The sequence below is a fragment of the Capra hircus genome, chromosome 25 (genome assembly GCF_001704415.2).
Source record: "Capra hircus breed San Clemente chromosome 25, ASM170441v1, whole genome shotgun sequence".
NCBI classification, from domain to species: domain Eukaryota; kingdom Metazoa; phylum Chordata; class Mammalia; order Artiodactyla; family Bovidae; genus Capra; species Capra hircus.
The window spans coordinates 40,585,575-40,597,754 of record NC_030832.1 but is presented as its reverse complement, the minus strand read 5'-3'; the positions used below and the strand labels follow the sequence as shown (position 1 = coordinate 40,597,754).

The following is a 12,180-nucleotide window of genomic DNA, read 5'->3' as shown; positions in this document are numbered from 1 at the left end:
AAAGGAAAATCTCTGGCCTAATACTGTAGTTTTCCTATTAAAATCAATGTAAGTTTTAAATTAGTACTTTGGAATTACATTGTAGTGGAAGCTATGTAATTTGTAATATGGGAAATTATTGAACTTTGCTAATTACTTAGCATACCCTGCATTCATTTTGAGATTCTTTTTTTCTTTTGATAACAAAAGTGATATTTACTATGGAAAATTAAAAAAAAAAATCAAAAGAAAATAACTTGGAGTCTTTTTACTCAGAGCTAGCCACTGGCTGTTAGGGTCTCCCAGGTGGCACTAGCGGTAAAGAGCCTGCCTGCAGCGCAGCAGGCGCAAGAGGCACAGGTCCAGTCCCTGGGTCAGGAAGCCCCCTGGAGGAGGGCGTGGCCACCCACTCCAGTGTTCGTGCCTGGAGAATCCCATGGACGGAGGGGCCTGGCGGGCTGCCGTCCATAGGGTTGCAAGGAGTCAGACGCAACTTAGCCCAGCACACAAGGCAGCCACTGTTTACATTTCACGTCTGCACATCGGTCGGCCGATTTATGGGCTTGTTTTCCTACTCACAGAGGATACACATGCTTTAGGGATTTTTTTGTTTTTTGTTTTTTTACCCTCAGTTCAGTTCAGTTCAGTTGCTCAGTTGTGTCCGACTCTTTGTGACCCCATGGACTGCAGCACGCCAGGTTTCCCTGTCCATCACCAACTCCCAGAGCTTGCTCAAAGTCATGTCCATCGAGTTGGTGATGCCATCCAACCATCTCATCCTCTGTCGTCCCCTTCTCCTCCTGCCTTCAGTCTTTCCCAACATCAGGATCTTTCCCAGTGAATCCGCTCTTCACATCAGGTGGCCAAAGTATTGGTATTTCAGCTTCAGCATCAGTTCTTCCAATGAATATTCAGGGTTGATTTCTTTTACGATGGATTGGTTGGATCTCTTTGCAGTCCAAGGGATTCTCAAGAGTCTTCTCCAACACTGTAGTTCAAAACCATCAGTTCTTCAGCACTCAGCTTTCTCTATAGTCCAACTCTCACATCCATACATGACTACTGGAAAAACCATACCTTTGACTAGACAGACCTTTTTTGGCAAAGTAATGTCTCTGCTTTAATATGCTGTCTAGGTTGGTCATAGCTTTTCTTCCAAGGAGCAAGTGTCTTTTAGTTTCATGGCTGCAGTCACCATCTGCAGTGATTTTGGAGCCCCAAAAAAGAGTCTGTCACTGTGTCCATCATTTCCCCATCTATTTGCCATGAAGTGATGGGACTGGATGCCGTGATCTTTGGTTTTTGAATGTTGAGTTTTAGCCAGTTTTTTCACTCTTGTCTGCTGTTATATGTGCTGAGTCTATTTCAGAATGTGCTTCATTTCTAGTGACAGAAACCCTTACTTACTGTGTTTAAGCACAAATGGCGAACATGACCTCGTGAAGTGGGAGGTCCAGGGATAGGAGGCCTGCAGGATGGTTCACTGGCCCCACCAGGGCCTCAACATCAAGGACACAGGTGCTGTCCATTCTCTCTGTCCTGCCATCAGCACGTCAGCCTTGTGCTAAGGTTGTTCCTGTCACGGCCATAAAATCGTCACCATGAGCATCTATCTGGGGCAGCAGGCTTCCTTGTTCCCACTTAGTAGCAGGAGAAAAAGCCCGACCCCCAGCCGAGGAATGGACACCCTGCCCGTTGAGCTGATGAACTAACTTAGGTGTGGCCACCCCAGACCAGTGACAGCCCAGGTCCACACCACAGCCTGGCTGGCCGGAGCCTGGTCCCCTGTGTCCATCGCCAGCAGGAGGGACTGGAGGGCGCTGCTGGCACAGACCAGTCTGTGTGGCGTGGCCCTCTCAGCACAGGGCTGCTGCCCCAGGGTGGGCTGTGAGGAGACGCCGGCCGTCAGCCCACCTGGTGACCTTGCGTCACCGCTGAGCACTTAATGAGCAAGTGTAGGGGTTGCATTAAAGGACCGCGCCGGTCACTTTCTCATCACTACATTCAGGCTGCGGGCCAGCTTGCTCTGATTCTCACAGTCCCAGCCTTCCTCCTGACGTGTTCACATGCTCCCCCGCCTTGGGGTTGGAAGGGCGGCCACCAGCAGCCCCAGGGCAGCCGAGGCCTGACCAGCCCCCGCACAGCCCTTCTGCTGGCCTCACGGGGAGCTCGGGTCCCCTGGCAGCTCCTCGCTGCCTTGAACAAAGCCGGGGTGGCAAGCCTGCTGCTGGGAGCGGGGCTGGCTTGACTCCTCACCATGTGGCTGTCTGGGGAGGCTTGGGCACCACCCCAAATTCAGGGTCTCCCGGGAGAGAGGACGCAGAGCGTGGACGCCTGGTACCTGCTCCACTGTCTTTAAAGATGGTCTTATTCTTAAGCATCACAGCCGTCACCAGAGCTGTGAATGAGCTGAATGTTGTTATATATTTTAGTTTTCATTTAAAAATCAGTCCCTTTTGTATAAGTGCTCTGTTCAGAAAGAGTTTAATAGGCAGGGATGAAGTCTTCTGGGGAACTGACCCTTATTAATGTAATGTTCTATAAAGTTTGGGAATTTTTGTGGTATTCTTTTTGGCAATAGATTTCTCTTCACAAGTTTTGACTTTACTACAGAAATTTAAAGCTAGAAGAAAAAATGAGCTTATAGATATAAATTATAATAGATGCAAACTTTAATATTTCTATTCTTTATGTACTTTTTATTTTCAGTACCCTTGAAACAATGTCATAAATAATACAGAGAATTAATGGATACATTTTGGAGAATAATTCTGAGGAATAATAGGCATAATTGAAATTACTATTGCAAAAATCAGATGTTAAAGAAAAAAAGTTATGATATATTCAGTTTTTAAATTGTACTATTAAATGTGAAACTTCATGTGTAATAAATAATTTGTATTTAATTTTAGGTTCCAGTGTAACATATACTAAAATAAAATGGAACAATTTCCATGGTTCTATAAAGGAATCTATAAAAGAGTTATAAATAATTATAGTAAAGCTTTTGTGAAATATTTTCATGGGACTAAAAATTGAAAACTTCTTAATAGGGAAATTTTCTTAAATGAGAAATGGGGTAAGCTAGTCATAGAGACCTCAAATCTAATATATCCTATGGGAACCCTGAATAAGCAGTAACTTCTTGAGATAATCTTAAAAAGTGTCTGAAAATCAAGAGATTTCAAAAAAGGTTTTTGGAGGTAGCAGGAAGAAAATGATGATTGTTATGTTAAAATTTCTCCTGGCAAGTTATTTATTTTGCATGTTTTTTGATGTTACTGGAATAGAGATCTCAGTTTACCTGAACCTGGAAGGGCTGTGACTATGTAGGATTAAAAGCGAACAAATGAAACTGTTCACCATAGAGTCACACAGCTGCGGGAGGTGATACGATCCACTCCAGTGTCCCAGGATTTTCCCATTGTTTTGAACATGAGGGCGTAGGCTGGAGGACATTCGGTGCTCAGACTGTGAAGAAAGCGCTCTTCAGCAGACCAGGAAAAGATCGCTTACCTTTGTCTCTTTGTTTTTTGACACAGGGTCTTACTGCCTCCCAACCTCCTTAGCTAGTGAAAAGAATACAGGACTATAACATGGGCAAAGCATACCCACTTAATGAAAGGTCGCTCGAACTTATGAAACTCCTGTCTTTGCTGCTTTTCTTCTTCTTCTTGTGAATGAGTAAGGGTGAGAGTCTGTGTACGGGGTATGGTCGGCAGAGCACAGCCTACGCGTGGGAAGACCGAGCCCCTCTGGTATCGTCACTTGCTGTGTTAGCTCAGTCGCTGTATTCAGTCTTCCAGTCGTGTCTGACTCTTTCTGACCCCGTGGACTACAGTACTGCAAGCCTCCCTGTCCTAAACTCATCTCCCAAACTCATGTCCATTGAACCAGTGATGCCATCTAACCATCTTGTCCTAAACTTGTGTCTGCTGAATCAGTGATGCCATCCAACCATCTCGTCCTAAACTCATGTCTGTTGAATCAGTGATGCCATCTGACCATCTCGTCCTAAACTCATGTCCATTGAACCAGTGATGCCATCCAACCATCTCGCCCTAAACTCATGTCCATTGAACCAGTGATGCCATCCAACCATCTCGCCCCAAACTCATGTCCATTGAACAGGTGATGCCATCTGACCATTTCGTCCTAAACTCATGTCCATTGAACCAGTGATGCCATCCAACCATCTCGCCCTAAACTCATGTCCATTGAACAGGTGATGCCATCTGACCATCTCATCCTAAACTCATGTCCATTGAACAGGTGATGCCATCTGACCATCTCGTCCTAAACTCGTGTCCATTGAATCAGTGATGCCATCCAACCATCTCGTCCTCTGTTGTCCCCTTCTCCTGCCTTCAGTCTTTCCCAGCATCAGGCTCTTTTCCAGTGAGTTGGCTCTTTGCATCAGGTGGCTAAAGTATTGGAGCTTCAACTTCAGCATCAGGCCTTCCAATGAATATTCAGGATTGGTTTCCTTCAGGATTGACTAGTTTGATCTCCTTGCAGTCCAAGGGACTCTCAAGAGTCTTCTTCATCACCCCAGTTCGAAAGTATCAATTCTTCAGGGCTCAGCCTTCTTTGTGGTCCAACTCTCACATCCATACATGACGACTGAAAAAACCATAGCTTTGACTAGATGGACCTTTGTTGGCAAAGTGATGCCTCTGTGTTACCTTGGACAAACAACGTAACCTCTCTGATCCTTGGTTTTCTCATTTCTGAAGAGAAGGTGTGCGGGTTGGATGTGTCCCAGTGGTTCCTTTGCACCACAGGATTGGAGTATATGAGGACTCAGGGATGACGGCCTAGAATGTTTGTTTGCACTTGCGGGCATGGGGAGAAAGCACGGGAGAGCCTGTGCAGTCCTGGAGTTAGCGGTTATGGGGGCGCTGAGCTGAAGGGGTCAGCACTGTGCCCACTGGGGTTAGCGGCTATGGGGGCACTGAGCTGAAGGGGTCAGCACTGTGCCCACTGGGGTTAGCGGTTATGGGGGGACTGAGCTGAAGGGGTCAGCACTGTGCCCACTGGGGTTAGCGGCTATGGGGGCACTGAGCTGAAGGGGTCAGCACTGTGCCCACTGGGGTTAGCGGTTATGGGGGCACTGAGCTGAAGGGGTCAGCACTGTGCCCACTGGGGTTAGCGGTTATGGGGGGACTGAGCTGAAGGGGTCAGCACTGTGCCCACTGGGGTTAGCGGTTATGGGGGGACTGAGCTGAAGGGGTCAGCGCTGTGCCCACTGGGGTTAGCGGTTATGGGGGCACTGAGCTGAAGGGGTCAGCGCTGTGCCCACTGGGGTTAGCGGTTATGGGGGCACTGAGCTGAAGGGGTCAGCACTGTGCCCACTGGCCACTCTTCTTCTACCCAGGGCTCTGGAAATAGAGCTACAGTGGCTGTAAGGAGGCTCCCTGGGAGAATCACGGTAAACCCCGGCTCCGTGGGTCCGGGTTTGGGGTCCAGTGTGGTCAAATAGCACTGCCTGGAGGAGAGGCCAGCCCCTCCAGAGTTTCTTCTAACCCATCTCATCATGAATTCCCAGAGGGACCTCTGAGTGTGACAAGCCCTGGGTGTGTATGCTCCAAAGGCTGTCTTCCCACAACCAGGGGAGGCGGCGTCCGGGGCTCCCAGACCCCTGCCCGGCAGGAGCGAGGGCATCGTTGGACCTGAGGAGGCTCGGCCTCTGCCTCATTCCTCAGGTCGGCCTGGGGATTCGTTTCTGTCCTTCCAGATCTCGTTCTAACCCAAAAAACAAACAACAAAAAAAACAAAACCCAACTGTGGACATTCCTTTACAGTTGGCCTGGTGACTTAACGTGCTTTGCAAAGAAGTTCTGTGGTTGGGCCTTGACCCTGTCCTTTCCTCTCCCCTGACGCAGAGCCATCACCCTGGAGAACCAGCTGGTGATCCTGGCAGCGGCGGCCAGCGACGCGGGGGCCTACTACGTGCAGGCGGTCAACGAGAGAAACGGGGAGAACAAGACCAGCCCGCCCATGCACCTGAGCGTAGCCAGTGAGTGTGCAGCCCGCTCAGACTCGGCGGGGGCAAGGGGGGAGGGGGGAGCGACGCTGGGTGCAGGGCGGGTGCAGGGCGGGTGCAGGGCCTCCCTGACTCGGGTGCAGGGGCAACGGCTCACGGCTCGCGGGGCGGGGCGTCGTGCAGCAAGTCTCGCCCCTCCGGCTAGCGCTTGCGGTTCAGGGTTGGTCCAGTGTCCATAGCTGCTTTCCTTGAAGTGACTGGCAGGAAATGTGACCCCGACCAGTAATTCTAAATGCAAGATCTTATTTATTTGGGGGAACTTAAAGACAAAAAATCTGTTTTGCTTTGGTACTCTGTCATGTATGTGTTTTTTTAGCAACAGAACATCTTTGGGCTTATAAGGAATTGTATCCATGAAACTTGTATGGGACAAGATTAGGCCACAGGGTGTGTTCTTTTACTTTAATTTAAAAAAAAAAAACCTTTGAGAAAATGCAGATATTAAGTTTTGTTAAAATTAGGAGTGTATCTTAAGAATCATGAAGAAAATGCACACACGTCACAGTTAAATGTTCAGTTTATTTAAGGAAGTTTTAGTTTGAAGCAACTTAGTTTACATACTTGGCCTTCGAAAGAAGGCTCCAAAAATTGTCCTTGCAAGAGCTGATTGCCAGAGAAGTGGGGAATGATTAGAAGCGAGAACCTGGAGCTGAAAGAGATCAAAGGTAAGTCTCAGAAGTGCCACCGATGTCTGCAGCGAGAAGCTTCACTGTCGGAAAGGCCGGGACTGTGCTGTTGAGAAAACACAGCTGGCAGATGGGTGTGGAAAATTTCGGAATACTATGCTCACGTCATAATGGAGTGAGTTAAGTGAATTTGTCTGTATACTGGGAGGTTCCATCTTTTTACGAAGCTCTGTGGAGGAATGGCTTTCCCCTTCAGGTGGTTTTGTGTCATAGCTGAGCTCGACCACAGCATCTGCCTCCCCTGGTCCCCAGTGATGCCATTGCTTTAGGCCCAGCACAGTTTCTGGGAGAGTGTGGCCAGCACCGGGGTCAGAAGGCAGTGGGCATTAACCGAGTGTGCCCTCACCTGCCCTGCACATACCCAGCAAGTGCTCCCAGGGGCCACCACCCTGTCGTCAGCACCGTAATTCCGGGGAGTTGAGTCCTCAGCTCCAGACCACAGATGGCGCAGGTCTGGCCTTCAGCAGGGCCTCTTGGGGCTGTGGAGAGCTGTGTCCACTGATTCGACGTTGGGCTCACAACGTCCAGTGTAGGTTGCTCTGCTGTTTGAAGGACGCTGTGAACCAAGAATCACAGCAGCGAAAGAATGTGATTTATGAAGACTTTTCAGTGCTGACCGGAGAGGGCAATGGCACCCACTCCAGTGCTCTTGCCTGGAAAATCCCATGGATGGAGGAAAACTGTGTTATTAAATAGACTGTGATAACTTTAGTTATTTCCCACTTATATCATTAGAGCCATTTATTCTGTTTAGCAACTCTGATTCCACACTCAATTATAAAGTATGTACTAGGCTAATAAAAATAGGTCAGATTAGTAGAATTCTGAGTCAGAAACAAAAAAAAATTGACCTTAGTCTATTAGGAGAGGGGGGGAGCTACACAGATATTCTGGCTAACTTGATGCCAGCCCCGCAAGTTATGAGACAGCCCACACCCAGCAGCCTCCTACAGGGCCAGAGAGTGAGCCAGCACAGTGGGTGTGCGGGTCGCCGTAGTGACACAGCACCAAGCCTTAGGGAATTGGAATATGTAAATTTTTTAATAATTTCAGTGTCTAACCGAGAAGCATTTTAGAAGCAGCTCATAAATATTATAATTAACTGCCTTGCATTTTGTTCCCATGTGTATTTTTGCCTTTTTGTTGGCACCAGGTGAACTGTGCAGAAGGTGAGATATAAGGAAGTGATGGTATGGACAGACTTATTTTAAATCTCAGGAGGAGACCTGCATTCTGTCTGCTTTTGTGTTCTTTGCTGTTTATGGGGACCAGATAGAACGTGACAAGTCAGGAGACTGAGGGGACAACCTTGTTTTATTCTTGAGTGAACTGGCCTGTTGACGTATTAGGTTTCCCTAAAAGTTAAAGGGCACCCAATTGTGCATTTTCTCACTGGAGTTCTATTTAGAAAACCTCTAAAGATCAGAAGTCTTGATAAATCCACAGAAAACCCCAGAATTGCTTGTTTATTTATTTTCACTATGATTTATTCCTGTTTTAAAATTTTGGACCATGCTCTGCAGCTTGTGGGGTCTTCATTTCCTGACCAGAGATCGAACCCACGCCTGTAGTGGAAGAGCCCTAACCACCAGGCCTCCAGTGCACGGCCAGGGAAGCCCCCGGAAGGGACTGTTCAAATGTCTCTCCTCTCTGGACCGTGGGGAACACCGTGGGGACGGGGGGATCCCCTGCCAGCGCCGCATGACATACGGAGGGTGCATCACCCCCACCGGATTTATTATGGAATTATAAATAAGTAATGAGTAAAACTAAAATTATAGAAAAAATAAACTCCATAAATTTATTATGGAACACTCTTGAAAGACCTGTTCACGCAGACAGTAAGATGCAGTGTGTTCTTCAGACCTAGACATCTTTTTTTCTCTGATGTACACTTCTTAAAAACACCAAACAAGATTGATGAAAAATTTTAGAAACTTGCCAGCCAGCATTTATGAAGAATCTAAAGATATTACAGCCAATTATCATTTAACGATGATAAATTTTCCCTTGGCATCAGGAGAATAAAGTAGGGAACCTTTCTGTAGTGAATCTGATCAAGGTGGTAGGCTACTGGCAATTAAATTCCTGGTGGTTTGCACTGTAATTAACTTAAAAGTGGAGAGAGCCACACAGCCCACCTCTTGTTTGCAGTCGTTGTACTAAACTGTTCCTGTTGCTGGGACAGCCTGGCGTCCAGCTGGAGCAGCTCCCAGGCCGGCCTTGCCTGGACCCACCCAAATGAACGACCCCCTATCACCTGGCCGGCAGGAGGAGACAATGCGTTTCCCCCACACAACTGTGCGCTTCAGAGTAACCTCACCACCTTCTCAGTGGCTGAATATTTTGGCTGCACAGGAAGCTTATGGGAAGCAAAAAGGTTGAGATTAAAAATAAAATTTTGAGGCAGCACAGCAATCCGAATGGCTGTGCAGCCCGACCGTGGTACCCCCGCTGCTCCCCGCCCTCCCCCTGTACGTGGTTAAGAGGGTAAGTCACCGCGTCCTGCCAGGCGTGTCCTGCCAGGCGTGTCCTGCCTGCCGGGAAGGGGAGGGCGTCTCTGGGCTGTCCACCACTGCTCCCAGGGAAAGCCTGCCGCAATCTCGGGGTGGGTTCACTTTGAAGTTTTCATGTGACGTGAAGCCAGCAGATGTTAAGGACGTAGGTGGACCGCTGAAGCACCCTGCATGAATTTTTCATGGCCGACTCCCTCAGCTCAGGTGCACGCCAGGAAAAGAACAGGCTGTGCTCGCCTGAGAGGACACGTCTCCACTCTGAGGGCAAACCAGGCGAGCTCCATACACCTGTCAGCCCGCGCTCGGCTTCCCTTTGAAGATTTTACATTGAGCTAACTCGTGCGGATCAGATCTTCCAAACTGAATTAATCTGTGAATGAGAGCTTCTTTTTTAAAAAAAGGAAAGACAGAGTTTAGGAGATGAGACAAGTGATTAACCAATTACTGTTTAAGCGCCATCATACGTGCCTTAGACACATCATCAGCTCTGACCTAATCTTCAGAATGTCCAGCATAATGAGACTCTGCTGGGGACGAAGCTTAGATTAGAAAAGAAATGACTGCCTCTCTCCTTCCTGCTTCCTTTGCCTCTCTCATTTTAATGTCTCCTCTTCAAACAACGCTTGCAGATAGGGTATCATTTCAACGGATCCTCCTTGAGGCTGGCAAACCCTTGCTTTTAATTCTGAAGCCCACTTCACATTCTTTTGTCCTCTATAATGCTAATCTAACTGCAGACCTCATATACGGGTAGCAGTTGAAAGTGAATTCCTGAGGATAATGTCTGCGAACATTCGTCCAAGAGCACTGCCCTGTACAGCGTGGTTTTCACGTGCCCGGATAAAGTTCTGTCTTGCTTCCTTCACACCTCTAACATCACAGGGAGAGAGGGGCCTTTGAGCACACGCCTTTCCCTTGTTCTTTGACAGGGGCTGGATGCCCGAAGTGATAGGAACAATTTGAAATGTTTTCAGAAAGCAATCTGGAGGTGGTGTCTCGTTATAAATGACCAGTTGCGATCCAGCGATGACTGTATAGGTTACATGGTGCCTCACTGCCAGAATGTTCAGAAACAGAGAAACAGGAAGCGTCCTTCATGGTGGAATTCACTCGCTGAGCTTGTGCATGCTACGTCGCTGCAGTGTGTCTGGCTCTTAGTGACCCCGTGGGCTGCAGCCGGATGTGCGCACACTGAGCTGTGCTGTGGTGTGAGCGCGTATCGTACCGAAAGGCGAAGGAAGCGGCATCGTGAGCATCCTGCGAGTCCCGACGGCTTCATTCCGTCTTCAGTCCGTGTCTCAGGACACAGTCTGCGCTTGGTGAATGGAAGCCCCACTGTGTTTGGTCCTCCTGATAGTCTTCAGCTCTCTGGACAGGCTCTTCAACGTCTGGCTACAGAGGGCAGTTTGTCCTGGAACGTGGCTGATGAAGAGCACAGGTGTCAACGTGGCCATTTGTGTTTCTGTGGCCCCTTTGCGCGAGGCTTGTAACTCAGATCTGTGACGTCCCCCCAGGTGTACTTTGTATCCAGTTCTCTACCCTGTCAGAGTTAGTTTAGTTAAAGATACGCAAATACATAAATCTACCTACCAGGCAAAGGTGAAACCACGGCCCATTGGGAGGTTCTGAAAGCACATGGATATATGAAGGCATCTGCCTCCCTTGAAAATGAGAGTTTTTAGATCTGCCTTGGGGCAGCTTGCGTGCAGTGTGTGGTGGGCCATCCCACTGGCAGACCCCCATCTGCATAATAGCACTGACGATTAGTTCTCTTCTTACGGTTCCAGTTCAAAAACAAGTGAAAATATCAGTCCAGTGTGTGTGACCATGGTGGTGGATGAGGTCTGGAATAAGCGTACACTGGGGATTCTCAACCAGACTTGAGAAATAAAGGTCCAAGTGATTAAAAATAACGAGGCTCTGATTCTCTCCCCACGTGCGCAAGACAAAACCAGGTTGTTTTTTTTTTTTTGTCATCTACCCGTTTTCTCTCCATCGAATTCCCACCTTTTCTCATCCCAAGCTGTCTTCCTCCGCCCCCCCCCCCCCGTGACTTATTTCAGTCTAACTTCGTCCTTGGTAAATCCTGGGGGGTTGGGTCCAAGCATGAGTTGAGATTTGCCCTCAGCTTTCAAGCACATCTGGGGTGCCCAGCATCTCCGCTCTCCCAAAGCAGTGCCCCTCACGTGGGCTACGATGCCCCCCAGGGTGCACAGAAACTCCCAGGGGGTGGGCAGCCTTGTGTGATCTCAGGGCAGCTGTTTCCAGCTGCTTCCTCATCTTCTCTGTAAAGATCAGATCATCCTGGGGATTGATTCTCTGGTAGTCCGGTGGTTACGACTCGGTGTTCACGCTGCCTGGGTCCAGATTCGAACCCTGGCTGGGGAGCTAAGATCCCGCAAGCCGCAGCATGGCTGATGCTAATAGTTAAAAGTAAAACCCAGACGGTCCTGAGGATGCCGCAGGTGTCAGGGGCCTCTTCTCACCATTGTCCCTCTCCTGTGGGCGTGTGCTGCGGTCTTCCTCAGTCTTTAGTACAGGCGTCATCTGAGGGTACAAACTCCAGGTGCCAAACAAAGGGGCGATTCTAAATGTCGGTGCCAGAACCGAGAGAGTGAAGCACTCGAATAGCTGGGAAGGAAAGCCTTTTATAAATCAGGTGTTTTCAATTTCCTGCTGTCTACAAAATGAGGCGGAACCCAAAGGCCCTGTCAGCTGACACTTTCCTATAAGTAATCTTCGGTGTTCGATCGCCAAGTGACAGAAAGCCCGCTTAATCTCAGTCTGGGCAGGCATTTCCAGACCTGCAGTTTGGGGGCTGCCCTGCTCTACTCAGCGAACAGTAAGTGAAAGGGGCGGTCGCTTCAGGCCGTGTGTTCAAGAGCTGGCAGGCCACCTTCACGCTCCCCCTACCCTGCGGGGCCCACCATGACGGGGCCACGTGGAGATGGTG

At 48.8% G+C, this 12,180-nt stretch overlaps 1 protein-coding gene across 2 annotated transcripts in view; it reads left to right on the top strand.

Annotated features, from left to right (window-relative positions):
- SDK1 (sidekick cell adhesion molecule 1) overlaps nucleotides 1-12,180 on the top strand; it is a 735,743-nt gene that overhangs the window by 446,620 nt on the left and 276,943 nt on the right. For both annotated transcript variants that reach the window (XR_001917262.1, XM_018040596.1), the window contains exon 5: nucleotides 5,865-5,998. Coding sequence is in view for 1 of the 2 variants with exons in the window: in XM_018040596.1 (XP_017896085.1) it covers nucleotides 5,865-5,998 (134 nt within the window). In the remaining variant the exon portion in view is untranslated. The remainder of the gene's footprint in view (nucleotides 1-5,864; nucleotides 5,999-12,180) is intronic.